This window comes from Nothoprocta perdicaria, unplaced genomic scaffold, assembly GCF_003342845.1.
Source record: "Nothoprocta perdicaria isolate Ctin4 unplaced genomic scaffold, notPer1 scaffold_187, whole genome shotgun sequence".
Lineage (NCBI taxonomy): Eukaryota > Metazoa > Chordata > Aves > Tinamiformes > Tinamidae > Nothoprocta > Nothoprocta perdicaria.
The window spans coordinates 839210-857372 of NW_020455060.1; the positions used below are offsets into that span (position 1 = coordinate 839210).

At 65.5% G+C, this 18163-nt stretch overlaps 1 protein-coding gene across 1 annotated transcript in view; it reads right to left on the reverse strand.

Annotated features, from left to right (window-relative positions):
• Positions 1–18163, reverse strand: part of LOC112945295 (putative sodium-coupled neutral amino acid transporter 10) — a 35215-nt gene that overhangs the window by 2283 nt on the left and 14769 nt on the right. Inside the window, exons 11-22 of the mRNA XM_026036853.1 lie at positions 13388–13541; positions 8921–9091; positions 8207–8674; positions 7524–7664; positions 6696–6977; positions 5752–6516; positions 5573–5670; positions 1483–1555; positions 1231–1322; positions 691–784; positions 374–616; positions 198–263 (exon numbers count right to left, since the gene is read on the reverse strand). Of these exons, the coding sequence (XP_025892638.1) occupies positions 198–263; positions 374–616; positions 691–784; positions 1231–1322; positions 1483–1555; positions 5573–5670; positions 5752–6516; positions 6696–6977; positions 7524–7664; positions 8207–8674; positions 8921–9091; positions 13388–13541 (2647 nt within the window). The remainder of the gene's footprint in view (positions 1–197; positions 264–373; positions 617–690; positions 785–1230; positions 1323–1482; positions 1556–5572; positions 5671–5751; positions 6517–6695; positions 6978–7523; positions 7665–8206; positions 8675–8920; positions 9092–13387; positions 13542–18163) is intronic.

Here is an 18163-nt window from a genome sequence, read left to right on the forward strand (position 1 = left end):
GCTGCAGGCTGCTCAGCAGGGCCTCGCCTGCGGAGGCTGCGCGGGGCCGCACGTCAGGGGCCTCCCCGCTGCAGCGGGACCCCCGCGGGGAGGCGGGCGGGCGGCAACGGCCCCGGCGCAGAGCCCAGAGCCCGGCCCAAGGGAGGGCTTTGCAAAGCCCGGTGGCGCGGCGGCACCGAGCAGCACTGGGAGCTCACCGGGGCCGGCCCTGTCGCTGCTGAAGCCGAATCCCTGCATGTTGCTGCTGGACTTGGAGCCCATCCCTGGGGGCACAAGCGCCCTCAGGGAGCGCCGGGGGCTCTGGCGCCGCTGCCCGCGGCCTCACGCGCCCAGCGGCAGCCCGAGGCACTGGGGACGCCCGCGGCGCCGTTACCTGCGGGGGGCAGCGGGCGGGCGGGCAGCGCCGCGGCCTGCGGAGCATCCGAGAAGAGCAGGGCGGCCAAGTCCTGCGGGGACGGAGGGGCCGCGTGGCGGGAGCGGCGCGGAGCCGCCCGGGACACGGAGGGAATGTGATGGGAACGCAATGGGAACATGATGGCAATACCCACCTGCGCCGCCGCCCGCACCTTCTGGTTGAGGCCGTTGCCGTGCAGGGGATCCGGGGGTCCGGTGAACACTGTGGGGTGCAGCCGCGTCGGCGGGGTGTTCCCCAACACGGTGCCCCCCGCGGGCCTCGTGCCGGGCCGGTACCTGCCGCCTCGCGCACGAAGGCCGCGTTGCTCCTCAGCTGCAGCGCGAAGCGCGGCGAGCCCCGGGCACACGTGTGCAGCAGGATCTTGAGCACCTGCGGGCAGGGCCGGGAGCGCACGGTGCAGCGCGGTGCAGTGCAGCACGGCGCAATGCAGCACGGTGCTGCACGGTGCAGTGCCGCACGGTGCAGTGCCGCACGGTGCAATGCAGCACGGTGCTGCACGGCGCAATGCAGCACGGCACGGTGCTGCACGGTGCAATGCAGCATGGTGCAATGCAGCGCAATGCTGCACAGCACAATGCAGCACGGCGCTGCACGGCGCAATGCAGCACGGCGCAATGCAGCACGGCGCAATGCAGCACGGCGCTGCACGGCGCAATGCAGCACGGCGCAATGCAGCGCGGCGCTGCACGGTGCAATGCTGCACAGCACAATGCAGCACAGCACAATGCAGCACGGCGCAATGCAGCGCGGCGCTGCATGGTGCAATGCTGCACGGCGCAATGCAGCGCGGTGCACCCAGCGCCGGCCCCGCTCACCTTGAGCTTCACGCGGCACGAGCGGCTCTGCAGCCGCTGCAGCAGGTACTCGAGCAGGCACTGGCTGCTGCCGGGTGACTCGTGCGAGATCCCTGGCGCACGGGTTAGGGAAGACGCCGCAGGGAGCCCCGCACCCGGCACCCGCCGCACCCGGCACCCCGGCAGCCCCCGCACCCGGCACCCGCGCCCAGCACCCCCTGCACCCCGGCAGCCCCCGCGCCCGGCAGCCCCCGCGCCCGGCCCCAAGGATACGGGCGATGTCGTCCAGCAGGTAGCCGGGACAGGGCGCGTCGTCGTCCGCGGTGCCCTTCAGCAGCGCCGGCAGCTGCAACGGGGCGCGAGCGGCGGCACCGGGTCACACCGGGACACACCGGGACACGCCGGGACACGCCGGGACACACCGGGACACGCTGGGTCACAGCGGGTCACGCCGGGACACGACGGGTCACACCGGGACACGCCGGGACACGCCGGGACACGCCGGGACACACCGGGTCACACCGGGACACACCGGGTCACACCGGGACACACCGGGACACACCGGGACACGCCGGGACACGCCGGGACACACCGGGTCACACCGGGACACACCAGGACACGCCGGGTCACACCGGGACACACCGGGACACACCAGGACACGCCGGGTCACACCGGGACACGCCGGGACACGCCGGGACCAGGGTGACACCGGCACCCAGTGACACCGGCACCAGGGCAACACCAGCAGCGAGCGACACTGGGACCAGGGGGATCCCAGCAAGGGGGGACACCAGTAACGAGTGGCACTGGGACCACAGGGACACCGGGACCAGGGGGACCCCGGAAACGGGTGACATCGGAACCAGGGGGACCCCGGGACTAGGAGGGAGGGGGGCCCGGTGGGGGGAGCCCGGCTCTAGTGCGGGGCCGAGGGCACGGGGAGGAGGGTCTCCGCGGCGGGGAGGGGCTGCGTGACGTCACGGCGGCGGGGTGACGTCACGGCGGGGTGACGTCACGGCGGCGGGCGCCCCTCCCGCCCGGCCCGCCCGTACCCGGCTCAGGAAGCTCAGCCGGTCCCGCAGCGGCGCCGCCATGACGCTCCCGGTGCCTGTCCCTGCCCGACCCCACGGCGGCCTCGGGGCTCCGCCCTCCGGAAGACGCCAAGCACCAATGGAAGCGGGAGATGCCCTATCTCAGCCAATCAGAGAAGGGAGAGGGCGGAGCTCCGGGCGGAAGCGTCCCACGATACTGACGCCAGCTGTGACTGGGCGAGAGAGCGGAAGTAAACAACGGGCAGCTCAGCCAATCAGAACTGCCAGCGGGGGAGTCCAGTAGGCGGGCACTACTCGTAACCAATCCACGGTGTCAGGCGGTCAACTAAGCCAACTGCGAGGGGCGAGGCAACGCCCTTACATCGGAGCCAATCATAGAGCAGTTCCTTGACGGATAAAGTAGCTATCCTATGAACGCGCGCAGGAGGGGCGGGCATACGACAGCGCCGAGCGTGAGAGGCGCCGTCGCTTTGACGAGCAGGCGGCGTGGCCAATGGGGGCGCGCGAGGCCGCGGCGGCGATGGCGGCGCAGGGCGCGTGGGCGCGCGCGCGGGCCCGGCTGCGGCGGCTCCCGGAGCGGCTGGCGGGCTGCGGGGAGCAGGTGGGGCCGGGCCGGGCCGGGCCGGGGCCGCAGCGGGGCCGGGCCCCAGCCGCTTCTCTGCTCCCTCCCCGCAGGCCGCCGCCTACGGGCGCTGCGTGGCGGCCGCCGCGGCGCGCGGCGCGGAGCTGCGGCGGGACGTGTGCGCCGAGGAGTTCCGCGCGCTGCGCGCCTGCGTGGCGCGGCCGGTACGGGCGGCGCGGGCTGCACGGACCGGGCTGCACGGACCGGGCCGGGCTGCACGGACCGGGCTGCACGGACCGGGCTGCACGGGCCGGGCTGGGCTGCACGGACCGGGCTGAACGAACCGGGCCGGGCTGCACGGACCGGGCTGAACGAACCGGGCCGGGCTGCACGGACCGGGCTGAACGAACCGGGCTGCACGGACCGGGCCGGGCTGCACGGACCGGGCTGAACGAACCGGGCCGGGCTGCACGGACCGGGCTGCACGAACCGGGCCGGGCTGCACGAACCGGGCTGGGCTGCACGGACCGGGCTGCCCCCGGGCCCCGCACCGCGCCCATCGCTTCTCTCCCCAGGTGAAGACAGCGGCGACGTGAGGAACGCGAGGAGAGGGCGCCGGGCCTGCCGGCCACGTCCGCACAATAAAGCGCGGCTCGATAAAGTGCGGCTCAATAAAGCGCGGCTCAATTAAACGCTGCCCAGTTAATCACGCGGTCCCGACATCCCGGCTCGCCCCGGCCTCGAGCTGCGGATCCGCCGGCGGGAGCCCCTGCGCTCGCTGCAGCCGCCGGGCCCAGGGGCACCCCCGAGCGGGGCCGGGGCCGCGCGGGCACCGGGATCGACATCCCGCGGGACGCGGCCGCCACTCCCGCCCCCGGGTTCAGAGCCCCTGGCTGCTCCCGGAGCCTCCTCTCCCGGAGCCTCCTCTCCCGGAGCCTCCTCTCCCGGAGCCTCCTCTCCGGCCCCGTGGGGCAGGAGGATCCTTCCCTTCTCCCTCAGCAGCAGGGAGGCAGGAGCAGGGGGAGGTTCAGGGCACGGAGAAGCCGTAAAGCTCCCCGATTTCCTTAGGCAGAGCGGCGCCCTGCAGGTACGGAGCTCGGCAGGGTCCTCGCCCTGCGGAAAAGGGGACTTTGCTCTTTCTCTTTCCTGTTTTAAACAAAGAATTCAGGTGAAAATGCTTCAGCTTGTTTTATTGATCTACAGAGCTCGGCCTCCCCTCCAGCCCTGCCGCCACAGGGGCTGCTCCCCGCGGCTTCCAGCTGCCGGCTCCATTTGCCGAGGAGCATCCGGAGCATCTTTGGTCCTTTGCACACGCAGGCACGTCGAGGGCGCCGAGCGCCGCCGCTCCCGGCTCCTCCTGGCGCCCTGCACTCGCGCAGGCTCCGGAGCGCCCCGGGACACGGGGAGCAGCCTGGCCCTGGGCCCCCCGGGATCCCGCCCGGGCGCTTTGTGCGTTGAGGCAGCGCAATGGAGCAGCTCGCCGTACGGCAGGGCGGCCCAGCGGTAAGGCCGTGGCGGTCGCAGGGGCTCCGCGTCACTTGAATGGAATTAGGGTGAGTCCTTGGAGCGGCGGGCGCAGGTCCCGGCCCCACTGCCTCCGGAGCGGCCAGCCGGGAGCAAAGGAGCTGCCCGGAGGCAGCGCCCAAACCGGGCGCCGCTTCCACACACCTGGTAACGGGAAATGCCGCCGGATCCCAGCGCGGAGAGGCTGGAGCACAAAGACACTTGCAGGTATAAAAACCACCACAGTGATGAGGTCTGCAGACTCCAGGCTGGGAAGTTTCAGCCGTTCTAGTGAGAGCTTTGGGATTCTCTTTCTTACATTCGCAAGTCAGGATTTAAAAGTTAAAAAAATAAAGAGGAGGGATGAATCGTGCCTGGGAGCCTGGACAAACGAGGGCTCCCAGGGAAGTTTTTCCCTTTCTTGCTCATGAAACACATTACCGGGCGGAGAACTGACACCTATGGATGTAAAACACACGGCCAAATGGGCTGCGAAGAACACACACAACAACCGCTCCACGGAGCCACACAGAGAAGAGGTAGATGCCTGAGCCGAGCCCCCCGAACACCCTTTTGAGCCACGTTTTTTGCTCCCAAACAGCAGCCACTTCTTGCGGGAAGCGGGGCTGGTTCGGGGGCAGTCTGCAGCGCCAGGCTGAGCTTCGTAATGCACTTTGGGCAGGAGAAGTCGAGCTTAAAAGCACAGATGAGAGCGCAAGCGTCCGGCGAGGCGGGGAGCGCAGAGCTCCCCTTATTGCTAGTGTGTGGCCGGCCAGCTGGATCCCTGGGACGAGGCAGCACAACAGCAGCCGTTGTGCCGGGTTAAGGCAGCGTTTCTGCTAAACTAGTTCCTAAATCACAACTACCCCTAAACATGCAAGGCTGGCGGCTCCACGGCTGGAGCAGGATGCGTCTCCAACGCGGAGCGAAGCCCCCCGGACGCTGCATCCGCCGCAGGAGCCTCCCAGGAGCCGGCCCAGCCCTGGCGGGGCAATGGGATCTGCACGGAGAAGGCAACCGGCTCGGAACGGGGCTGGGAAGGCGGCCCGGCAGCAGGCCGAGCTGCAGGGCGGCCTCGGAGAGCCCCAGGACGGGGGTCCTCCCAGGGCTGCCTGGCGCACGTGGGGAGGCGCCGGCACCGCGGAGCCCCGGGCGCCGTTCCCGGGCGCAGGGCCCGGCCGGGAGGAGCCGCTCGAGGGGAGCGGGGCCGTGGCGGGGCTCACACGGCGCCGGCCGCGCGCGGCACCTGCGCGGCACGTGGAGCGCCCTCGGCCACGCGCTGCAGCCGCGTCTCCAGGGCGCTGCGCAGGTCGTTCACCTTCACGTCGGGCAGCGGGTTCAGCCCTATGAGGACGCCCGCCCCGCGCGCAGCCTCCCCGTCCTCCTCCTCCTCCTCCTCGTGAGGGAGCAGCTCCCGTCTCCTGCGGCGCAGATCCAGGTCCGCCTGCTCTTTCAGCTCCCGGTTCGGTTTGACGTCGCGGTCCTGCTGCTGGTCCCCGTGGGCGGCCGCTCCATTCTCGGGCTGCTGGGCGGCAGCGTCCTCGGCGCCCGGCTTCCTCCCGGCCTCTTTGGCGAGGCTGCCGTCCGCACGGCTCTGCTTGCCCAGCGGCTGTTCCTGGGCATCCCGCGGCACGTCCGCCCGCTCCCGCGGAGCACCCTTGCCGGCGGGGCGGCCGTGCGCCCCGCGCGCCTCCCGCACGCGCTGCTCGCTCCCCGCCACGGGCCGCGTGCTCGAGGAGCCCGGCGCAGGCGCCAGCTCTTTGGCCTCCGCCTGGCTCCGCGCTTTGGCTTTCAGGTCTGTTCCTGCGTCCCTTTCCAGGCTCCTTCCCGCTACTCCCTGAACTCTGGCAGCCCCGAGCTGTTCTCTTTGGACGGGAGCTGTTGCTGCTTCCGCAGCTTTCAGGACGTTTTTCTCATGGACGCCTCTTCCAGCGTTGGCTTCGTCCCCTCCCGGATTCTCTGCCAAGGGCTTCTTTTCTAGGTGGTTTCTGGCCGCTGGCAGGCGCTGGGCCGCGCCGGGAAGGGCAGCCTCGTTCTCCGCCGCCTTTTTGCCGTCTCCGTCCGTTTCCTCCTGCGCGTCCTCGGGGGGCGGCCCCGGCCGGCGGCGGCCGTGGGGGCCCTCGCGGCGCTGCTCCACCAGGCCCTGCTCCTCCCGGCTCCGCGGCCCCGCCGCCTCCGGCTGCGTCTCCGCTGCAAGGGGGAAAGGCAAGGCGGTGTTTTCCACGATTGGTAACGGCCTCGGTTCTCCCACCGCCACATCGCCCGCAACACGGGAGGGAAGAGCCCCAGGGTGCACGCGGGAGGATTCATTGAGCTGGGAGGAAGAGCATCCCCCACGGATGGGTCCCTGCGTCACAGGCCACGGTCACTCAGATCCAGAGCGGATCCCGCCACGTGCCAGAGGGACCAGATCCCTCCCAGGCTGATTTTAAAGCTCTCCCAGCAGCCAGGCTCCCTGGCAGCCTCCTTACCTTGCTTTGGCTTCTCCTCCCCTCCCTCCTCCTGCCTTTGCTGGTGGATCTCCTTGTGCTGCTCTTCAATCACGGCCAGCAGCTTTGCTTGCTGATCGAGGAGCTGCTTTTGCTGTACCTGCTGTTCTTTGATCACCTGCAGCAGCACCGCGTGATCGAGCAGCTTTGGCTGCCCTGCTTCTGAAATAAAATATAAATAAATAAGCCAGCAGATGGAAGGGAACGCGACCCACCGAGAGCCGCAGAGCAGCCAGGACACACAAGGACTCTGGCATCGCTCTGTCTGGGTCTGTTCCGTCGCATGTGCGTGGAAACGCACCCAGACCCCAGGGGAGCGAGAGCAGCCTGGGACCCCACGATGGGTCCTGGGCATCTGCCCCGTGCCCTAGTGAGGGGCAGGGGGAGGGCAGCGCGCCCAGCGCCAGCGAGGGCCACGCACAGGGTCACAGTGCCGGGCGGCTCCGGCCGCTCCTGCTCCATGGGCTGGATTCCTGCGGGACTCACACCCCACGTGGGCCGGGCCAGGGACTTCGCCTGGGCCACGCCAGCCTCTCCGGGGCGTCAGCCTGCTGGAGACGGGCAGGAATCCGCAGACACCGGGGTGAGGAGGGCCCAAAGCTACATGCTGCCCGGAGCCAAGGAGAGCGGCCCGCCGGGAGACAGCCCCGTGCTCCTGGAGGGCGCCGGGCGCCCCAGGGCCCGCGTGCGCCCTTGCTCTGCTCTCACCTCCCACTCTGCTCTCCCCCTCCGCTCTGCTCTCGGCATTCCCGGGCTGCTTGTCCTCGGCGTCACGGGCTTCCCTCTGCTCCGGCTGCTGGGCCTGGGCCAGCTCTGCTCCGGCTGCCGGGGGCAGCTCCTGCCTTTGCCCTGCGGATGAGCAGAGCGGAGCCCTGCAGCAGGTCCACACGCTCCCCAGCACCTCATCCCTCCCCTCCCCAGCCAGCACAGTTTATATTCAACCCAATAACTGTGAGGGAAGCAATAAAAAAATATTTAACAATCTTACAGACTCATGGCAGCGAGCCAGTGCTAACTACCTGCGCCAATTAAAATGCAAGGACTGTTCGAACCAGCTTCTAGATGGGCACTTAGCAATGTGTTACCTGTCAAGCTCTCCCAGCTCCGCGTCCCCGGTGAGCTCACAGGCACGCGGGAACAGCCCGGCACCTGACATTTACGGGGCCAGCAAACAACTGCGTGACAGGTATTGTAGTAGCTGTCAAAGCCACCAGCTTCCTCCCCTTCCCCGACAGCTGCTGAAGGGGCTGTGCGCACGCACGTGCTCATCTTGTGAAATTAAAAGGAATCCCTGGGATGCAGGTGGAAATAACCAAATTGCCCGGTCGCCAGGGAGAGGTTACAGGATAAGAGGAGAATCTGCGGCGGGGAGGCACGCCGGGGGAGCTTACCGGGCTCAGCTTCCTTCGCAGCCTCCTCTGCTTCCCGGGGCGGCTGCACCTTGGACTTCTCCTTGTCACCCGCGGCCTCCGCTTTCTTCTCGCCGTCCAGCGCGGCAGCGTGTGCCTGGGCTCCCAGCGCTCGCTCGCCCGGCTCCGGGTCTCTGTGCGGCAGCCCGCCCTCCTGCCGCACGCTCACCTCCAGCGCCTTCTTCGCGTGCTTAGCAGGCTCCTCGGTCCCTCCCCGCGCCGGCTTCTCCGCGGCCGCTTCTTCCACCTCTTGTCTCGGGCCAAGCGCCTCTTTCCCGGGCCCCAGCTCCGCTGGCTCCCGTGCCGCTGCCTTGAGATCCTCACCGGCCTCTCCGAGCGCCGCCTTGTTCTCGTCGGACTCCTCCCGCTCGCGGCCCATGTCGACGATGACTCTGTCGTGCGGGACGGGCGGCTCGTGCCGATGGGCCTCCCCGACGGGCAGGGCGATGCCTGGGGGCAGGCAGCGTCAGGGGGCTCCGCGCAGGGGGCCCCCGTGTCACCCGCCCGTCCCAGCGGCTGCAGCCGCTTCCCCACGCGCAGGCTGCCTCGCTGACATGAGCAGCACCCGCTAAGCCTTGCCCAGAGCACAGGGTGAACGGCAGATTGGGGTCTTTCCTTAAATAACGCTATAGGCCTTGCTTTAAAATACACCTCCCCACCCCAAAGCTGACGCCCTTTCCCCAGACGCCGTTTTACCTTGGTCAGGGCGGTCAAGCTGCACCTGCTCCTGTAGCTTCTCCCCTTCCTCATCTCTCTCGGGCACCTCCATGGGCACCTTGATCTGCGGCTGCTCCATCTCCTCCTTCTCGTCCAGCAGCTTTGGTTTGTCACGGTCGTCCTCTGGCTCCTCGACCACCGGCTTCTGGTCTGCAAAAGCAGGACGGTTACGGGACGGGGTCACACACGGCTGCGCTGTCCACCCACCAAACCTCTCCGCCTGCCGCAACCCCGTTGTCCAAGGCGAGCGCGGGTTCCCGTTGCTTTTGCCTGCGTTTGGAGGCCGGGGGCAGCTGTGGGCGGCTGCTCTGGCCCTTTCCCCCCGGGCAGTTTTCCTGGCGCTGGTGCCGCGGGAGGGAATCGCGCCGCTGCAGCCGGAGCCGCCAGGTGGTAGCAGCGACCCGGGCTCCGGCTCCGAGCACGGAGCAAGGCGGGACAGGGACCCGGAGCAGGGCAGGAGAGGGACCCGGAGCCACCACCAGAGCCCTGCTGCCCTGCCCGGGGACAGCTCAGGGTCTTGCTTTGGCCTTTCCCCTCTCCCCTTTCTGTGCAAGGGCATTTGCTCCAGGATGGTCAAACGAGGGAGGAAGGAGAGCTGCACAGCCCGGGAGAGGCACCAAGTTTCCGCAGTGCCATCGAACAACCGCTGGAACAAACTCCCAAGCCACATGGGGGAAATCTCATGGTTTCTTACTTAAGAAACCGGGTGTTTCTGCACGACACATCTCAGTGAAACGCGCAGCTGGGCTCAGCCAGGGGTATCCAGGCAGAATTCCCAGCTTGTTGCTTGGGATCGGACACCCGGCTCCCCGACCTCCACGTCGCCCGCAGCAGGAAAGCAGCCGAGGAGAGCGAACGGGTTCCCAGCACTGAGCTGCACTGCGGCTTGTTTTCCATCCAGCAAACTCAAAAAATGCATCTCCTCCGACAAAATGAAAAAAATTCCCAACTCTTCCCCCCGTTTGTCCTCCCCCATGCGATTTCCTTTGGGGAATTAAGTCTATAAACATCTTTCAATTTTCTCCTCCCCCTCTGCAGGGCTGGTGCGATTTATTACAAGATGAACTCATGGGAAAGAAGGGCTTGCCACAGCTTCAGCTGCGTGGGCCTTACCCAAGTTGGGAAAAAGGAGAACGAAATCCTGGCCCAGAGGGAGCAGTGCCAGAACTACCCAGCGCTTGTCCAGGAACCTGGAATCTCTGGCCTCGAGTGCTGCGCCCGGCTCCTTGGCTTCACCCCCGATGACGCGAGGGGAAAGAGCCTGGATTTTCCGTGCAATTCCCGGCTAGCGCCCGCGGGTCTCTGCTCACGGAGGGAGCGCGCGGAGCTCCGCGAGTCGGGAAGGGCCCTGGGGAGGGGATGCGAGTCCTGGGGAGGGGGTGCCTGGCTGTGCCCAGCTGAAGTTTGGCTTCACGGCCACAAGTGACGGGCGTTGCTGCAGGAGGCGGCCACGCTCAGAGGCGCCCCCGGGACCCCGGAGCAGAGGGACCCGGAGTCCCAGCACAGCCAGGAACCGCAGAGGCCACCCAGCAACACGATGCTGTTCAAGAGCAAGAGACCAGTGAGGCGCTCGCCATGCACACGGGAAAGCAGAAGCAGCAGAAGCTCCTCTGTCTCCCAGGGGACCCCGTCCAACGTGCACGGGGTGGTGGGCGAAGCCACCACGGAGCCAGGAGGCACCAAGTCCCTGGGGGAGACACCAAGTCCCTGGGGGAGATCCCGTGCCCAGCACCATGGAAGGGCCCCCTGGAGCCCACCCAGCAGCCCAGCCCCGAGCCCGGCACACGATCGTGTCCAGAGCATCTCCAAGGACGGAGACTCGGCGGCCTCCCACCCCGGGAAGCATCAATCACAGCGCGAGCCGCCTCTCGAAAACAATGCGCGAGGAGACAGAAGCAAAACCCAAACAAAGCCCAAACCTCCGCACCATAATAAGGCAAAGTTGCCTCCGAGCCGTCATTTGCTCAGCAGGAAACAAAATTAAGTTCATCATCGGGGCGTGAATTAACGGCCTCTCAAGCTGCATGGAAATCTGTAAGGGGCTGTGTGCGGTTCGCAGAGCACAGCTTTGCGCAGGATGTGCAATAAAGGCTGCAGGCGCCCAGGGCTGTGTCCCCTCATGTTTTAGGAGCAGCGCTGGACTTTACAGCAGGCACGGAGAGGCCGCCAGAGCTCCCTGGCGCAGCGCTGGTAGAGCCGCCCTGGCCCTTCTTCGCCTTGGAGGCAAATCGCTGCTCCTGCGCCTGCAGGACACACACCTTGTTTGGAAAAGAAGGCTGGAAAAGAAACCATTTCCTGGCTACACCTGTGTGCACAACGAGGTCTCCACTGCTAGCATGTGAAAGGACACGGGACACTACAGTCTGACACTGCAGGTGCCTCAGCTCCCTCTAAGCTGGGATCCCAAACGGCCGCGATTGCGTGCCGAGGAGCTCGGAGGCGCCGCGGGCCGTGTCCGGAGCGGGTTAGGGGCCGCGGCGCCGTCCCCCCGTGCTGCCGCAGGGCTCTGCCCGTGCCCGGGCGCGCGGCCCTTCCCGCCGAGCCGCCTGCCCGCAGCGGCCCAAGCGGCTCCGCATTCCGCCAGGTCACCGAACGGCATTCCCGAAAGGAGCTCGCAGCTGCCTCCCGGGGTACGGGCGGACCCCGAGGACGCGGCCGCGGGTCCCTTTCTGTGCCACGGGCGCTATTAACAGCTGCCCCCCGCTGCTGCCAACGGGGCCCCACGCGCGGGCGCCCCAACCGCGGCCTCGGTAGCGGAGGTCGTACGATGCAAGGGGAAAGCGAAGCACCAACCATCGAGTAAGGAGCCGAAAAATATTACAAAACCTTAATCCGCCCCGTGAGGCCCTCGAGGGTGCTTTCGCATACAGAGAGAAATTGCCTAATTAGCTTTTTTTTTTTTAAATGGATAATTGCCTTGCTGCGCTCTCGCAGGCGGCCCCTCGGCGCTGCTCCACGCGCAGCCGCACGCAGGGGCTCTGCTCCAACGTTCCCCATCGCGGGGCTGCAAAGGGAGCCCCCGGTTCTGCTGGCTGACCCTCCAGAGTGCCCAAAGCCGCCCACGGGCCAGGGAAACATGGGAAAGCGCCAGGAAAACGCGGGAAGGGGCCCAAGCCCCGCTGCAGGACGAGGCTCCGAGCCTGGCTCCGCTTCCCAGGGCACAGCGGCTCCAGTGCACGGGGCGGGAAGCGGAGGCTGCACCAGGAAGGTGCCCGGGAGCGCGGCCGGCACCGGGGCGGCAGCACCGGCAGCGCCTGCCTCGAGGTGGGATCATCTCACCCAGGAGGAGGGCGCGGGGCCGAGGCCGCCGAGCGCGCGGGGGTTAAACCCGGGCCTCCCGCTCCGCCGCGCGGCCCCCGCGGACAGCGGGTTCAGCAGCTCCAGCGGGCACCGTCTTTTCTGGAACCTCTTTCTTTCCCAGCCCGCAGCACACGTGTGGGCAGCACCCCCTCCCGAAACGCGCAGCTGTTCTCTGGCCATTACGGCTCCAAAATTAACCGAGACGGAAGAATCCCACCGCATCCCTCCTCCCGGGCCTGCCAGGCGCGCACCATGCGGGGATGGGGGCATCTCTCTGCTCCGAGCGCACGGGCACCGCAGAGGGCACCGTGGAAGCGCTTAGAGCCAAGGCACAAAACCCACCGTGGGCACGGAGCAGCCCGGCAGCTCCGAACATTATTGGAGACAGCACTGGGGTCTCGGGGACACTCGGATCTGCTGGGCAGGAACCCGGCCAGGAGCTGGAGGAGGATAATCTCCAGGAGAAACAGCCCTTCTCTCGCTTCCGTTCGCTATCTCGGCGAGGATATTTCAAGGCCCCGCAAAGAACAAAACCCCCGGGCAGAACCAAAGCAAAATAACATAAAGAGGCAGGACAGAGATGAGGGGCAGCCCAGGGTCAGGCGACACCTGCTAGCGATGGCCTTGCACGGCGAGCCTGCAGCTGGGCAAGGGAGGCCTCGGCCGTAATTCTATCAGCGGCCACAGTAAACAAATAATAAATAACGCGAGCCAGTAAACAAAGCTGAGGCGTAATCACAGGCTTTGTCAGAGCTAAAACCAACCCCAAATTTATGTCCTCACCACCAAAAAAAACCTCAGCGCCCATAAATTTACATACCTTGGAGCGCAGCAAAGGGCTGGTTAGCAGAGGCGCGGGCAGGAAGGGCGCATGGGTGGCGGGCACAGGGCTTGGGGTGGCCCCACGGGCACCTCTCTGCTCTGTCATTAGAGGGGTCCCAGCCAACCCAGGGACCCTCCTTTCTTAAGGACACCCTCGGAGATGCCACCAGGCCTTTCCAGAAGGCAAAGCCACATCTTTTTCTTGGGAAAAGCTTCTGGGATGCTCTACAGACGCACGGAGATGCCTGGAAACAACTCTGCTTCCAGCACAGGGCTTGTTCCCCGCAGAGACCAGGCTCTGGCGTGGGGGTCTCGGACACATACCTGGCATTTTGACCGAATCCGGGTCCATCCTGGTCTCCTCCCCTTCCAGGCGCTCCAGTCCCACGGCGTCCGTCCTCGCAGGGGTGTCCTCTGTGGCGGTCAGCGTGGTGTACGTGCTGATGACCAGCATTCCCAGGCCGATCCACAGTATCATCTGCACGGGGCAGCAGGGCATCGTTAACACCGCGAGCCGAGCGGCGCTGCCCTGCACCCAGCAGCACCTCCAAACAGCCCCGGGGCTCTTGCACGCGGCCGCAAGAGACGCGACCGCGGAGAATTTGAAGAGGTGGAAGGGAAGCAACAGTAGCTCTTGGCCGAGGCTTGTGTTTGGATGTAGATACGAGCAAGCAATAACTTCAGATGCTGGAAGCTGTTGAAAAGACGACTCCTCTCTCCGAAGGGCTCGGAAGCAAGTGGGGGCAAGGAATAGGAACAGTAAAATGCACCTGGTAGACAAGGGTCCAGCTGCAAAGACTCATTCCCTGGTATTTTTCAGCGGCTACAGCAGATGCAGCTGAGAACAGCAGCCTGATCTGCTTACGGCCTAGCCATGTTTCTAGTGAATTGTTTATAAAATCTTATTTTTGAGAACAAGACCTTCACAGGGTCCTCGTGGTTAGTGCCCGAGAAGCCGATAAGAAGCAACCTGCTGATTTCCAAAGAGCTGAGACCAAATAGGGGAAGAAAAAAAAAAAAAAGGATGGAATCCGTATCCTGAGAAGGGAAGAACTCTCAAGTTCTATAACTTAGAAAGGAAAACACCACCAAAAGGCACATTTCTAATTCTGTCATTGTGAAAAGACAAAAAAAAAAAACCCCACAGGATCTAATTCTACAAGAGAATAAGAAGATCTACACCTCTGATTTTTAAAGAACTCCCTGGAAGTGCTGGCATTTCACGGGACAACGCAGGAAGGACGAGCAGGAGGGCGCGCAGGAGCAACACGGGCACAGGACTCACTGCCCGCGTGGCACAGCTGCCCAGGCCTGGCTGCTGCCCCAGCAAAGGGCCGAGGGGATGGGCCGTGGGCTCACAACACCCACTGGCAACACTTAAGCTCCCATATATTATTTTTACCTAGTTAATCACAGCAATTGTCACAGTAAGGGCTTCTCGTGGAACCTGGGCTGCACTCAACGACTCTACAGTGCTGTGAAAGGCTGGTCGCAGAATCGCCGCGTTGGAGACGGCGCACAAAGCAGCTGCGCCCTCCCCAGCGCCCCAGGTCTCCCCGCAAGCTTCTCCGCACAAAGGTGCACGAGGCCACGCGAGCAACAGGAATGATCCCACGCCAAACCGAGCGTCGCTGCAAAGCCGAGAAGCCCAACGCTGGCAAAAGACTGCTATTCGTTATGCAGGAATTGCTTTTCCTTTTAAGCACATCCTGCTCCGCCGCGCTCCGGCTCCTTTCTGCTGCTCCGAGGCCAGGAGCTGCGTTGTCCCTTTCCTCCACTCGGCTCTTCCCGGCTCCGTCCTGCTCGGTGCCTGCTGGCTGCAGGCTCGTGCACGGAGGACGCTGCTTTTCTCCCCACGTGCCCAACGGGAACAACTTGCCCTGCCTGCTCCAGAGCCAGTCACTTCAAAGCCTCGACCTGCAAAAGGAAGCCCCTTCCTTGCTCCAAGACAGTGTTGCTGTCCCATGGAAGTCAACCACGGAGCTGCCTGTCCCCTCTGGGAGAGGTTCAATGCAGAGTGCCCAGGTCCTTCTGATTCGTGCCGCGGTGCCAGGGGTACAAGGACCATGTCCTGGGGCTCCCCGCTCCTGCAAAAGCCCCGTCCTGCAACGTTTAAGAACCGATTAACCCAGCGCGACAAAGGGACACAACTCAGCACTCCAGAGAAAAACAGGAACGACTGCAGGACTAGGGACAGGAAACACAGGAAACAAGACTGGATGCGGAGGTGGAGGTGCTGGCACCCCGGGGCGACAAGAAGCCAACGTTTTGCTCTCCCTCTTGCACGGGGCGGCAGCGCCGGCGAGCGCGGCCCCGCAGAGCCCCTTCCCTGGCAGCCCCGGCGGGCAGGGAGGCAGGCAGGGCCGGCGGGACGCGCAGGGAGCACGGGCCACATCCCAGGGATGCTGAAAGGAACGGCCACCACAAGGCGGTGCGGGCCGCGCGGACAGCGGCCGACATCCCGCGGCGCTGGCCAGGCCGCAGCGCGGTCAGCACATCTCGGCCCCGGCCCGCAGCTCGCTGCTTCCTTCCTCGCAGCAGCCCAGTCCCTGCAGAAACGGGTTTTGTGGCTAGCAGGCCGTGCGAGCCCTTCCAGGAACACGGAGAGGAAAGGCGTTTCCACAGAGAGGGTCTGTTCTGGGGCTGCAGGAACTAGGAGCCACGGGGGAGAGAAGGGAACTGTAGGAAACAGCTGAAAACGTGAAATGTGTTAAGTGGATTTTTGTTGTTTCTTATCTAACCCTTAGCGGGGAACCACAGAGCTGAACATCTTGGATTGGGAAGCCCTTGGACTGCTGAACGTTCGGGGCTCACGTGCAGGCTGCTCGGAGGCAGCCCGGGCAGCCGCCCGCTCTCACCCACCCCAGCAGCCGCGGCCCGGCCCCGGGCGCCGCGATCCGGCCAAATTCCACGGAGATGCCCTGACACGCAAGAACAGGCAGCTTGTGCTCGGGGGCTCCGAGGCCGATGGCCAGCAGGCGGAGGAGCGGGAATGCCGGCTGAGCCCGGGCGGCTCCGGAAACCCAGGGCGGGCAGAGGAGCCCCCAGCCCCAGCAGCGCGGCCCAAGAGCAGAGCAGGGGCGCGAGGAGAAGGGCAGGGGCTGCAGCACCATGCGGCACGCGCGGGTTGAAGCCTCCGCGCACACAGGGCAGCGGCTTGGAGCAAAGGCCGCTCTCAGGCTGAGAGTGAACTCATTATTTCGGAAGGCTCCTGCTGCCAGAGCTCAGCTCCCAGCACTAGGAGCCTTAAAAGAGGTTTTTGTTGTTCTCCATCCTGCAGCTCCTTGGGCTGCGCAGCCTTCCCGGAGCCAGGCGGAGCGCAGCAAAGCTGCCTCAGCAGGAAGAGCCGCCCCCGCAGCCCCGGACGGGAGCAGAGACCTTTCTCCAGGGGCCCCTCTGGACATGGACACCTCTGCTGCAGCCTCTCCTCATGCACAGGTCAGCAAGGCAAGAGGCCCGTCTCCCGGGAGGAGCATCCAAGCGCAGGCAGGAATTCTGGAACGGAATTGTGCACGTCCGCTTCCTCCGCTGGTTGCTCTCCCTCGGTCATCCTTCCTCCCAGAAGAGGGCTTGAACTTTGTGCAGTAGTGTCCTCAGCTGCGGCTGTCTCCTCTCCTCGCCTCCTGGGCTGGCGGCAGGAATGAAGGCTGCGTTTGTCCGGCGTGGCGGCATTCCCGTGCCATGCTCCTCGGGACACAGCGATCCCGAGGGATCGCAGGAGCGCGCTGGCTGCCTCGCTGCGGCCGGGGTGCCGTGGACCCCCGTGAGCCCGGGACAGGGGCTCTCCCCTCCCGTCCCCACGCGAGCACCGCGACAGGGGCAGCTCCCGACCTCTCCGCGGCTCCTCTTCCCACCTGGGACCGCAGCAACTCACGCTCCGCCTAGGAGGGGCCTCTTGGACAGGCTCGTGTCTGCAGTGGGATGCCCACACCTTCCTGCCAGGAGTCCACGCCTGTTCCCAGCCCTCCGGGCGACCTTCCATGGGGCTGGCCAAGCTCGAGGCTCCCGCGGGGCGCTGGATTTGGCCCTGCACCTCCACAGGACACGCTCCACGCCAGCCACACAGAGGGGCTTCTCCCCCGCCTCATGCCCAGCTCTGGATACCTGGATTTAAGCTCCTTAACTCCTCACTATTTCAACGCTTCTCCTGTTTTTAACCCAAACTTAGACCATCTTTCCAGCTCCGTGACACTGACCTTCCCCTATGGCCACCCCGTAAGGTGCCCATTGCCGCACAGTAGCTGAACAGACCAGGCAGCTCTCACCTGCGCATGGAAAACCCCTGGAAGAGGCAAGATAATTCCTGCAGGCTGGAGGGGAGAACTTGGGAGAGCGGCAGGCAAGAAGGTCAATGCTCGGCAGCAAGTTTAAGGATTAAGACACGTATGCTGTTTAGGCAGGGCAAGGCAGGCAGGGACGGAGCGCAGAGCTGGCCCCTTCTCCCCTCTCCCTTTCCACGGGAGCACCTCTTGATGGAGTGCCTGATCAAAGAGAGCAGGAAAGGAGGAGGAGGCCAAAGACAGAGCTGCAGGGAAGGAATAAACGAGTCTCTGCAGCAGCAAGAGGAGGGAGGGCCCCGAATGCAGCCTGCGAGCGCGGGCAGGGCAGCGTGCACGGCGGGGCAGCTGTGCCCCGCTGCAGCATCAGTCAAGGCAGGTATGCCGGCCTGACAGGCCATGCATCACCCAGAGAGCGCCGCACAGCTCGCTGGCAGCGCCGGGGACCGCGGGGCTGATGCCTCCGATAAGGCGCGATCCTCGCCGGGGATTTCGGCAGGACAAACATCCCCCTCGCCCGGGTCGGGAGCAGCGCTCCAGGCCTGCACGGGGAGGGCCCCGCTCTCCACCTGCGGCTCTGGCCGCTGCCTCTGGGCACATCCCAAGCTCAGTTTCGAGGCGCTGCGGAGCAGCGTTTGGGCTCAGCCGGAATAGAAAGCGATTCTTGAAAGTGCTCTTTGTTTCCCTGAAAAACCCAGGCTGGCATTCAGGCCCCTGCTCAGGGTTTCAGTCAAGGAAGTCAGGAGCAAAGCGTCAGAATTCAGCGTGAAAGCTGGAAAGTTGGACTATTTCCTTGTGCTGGAGAAAGCACAGGGAAAGAAAA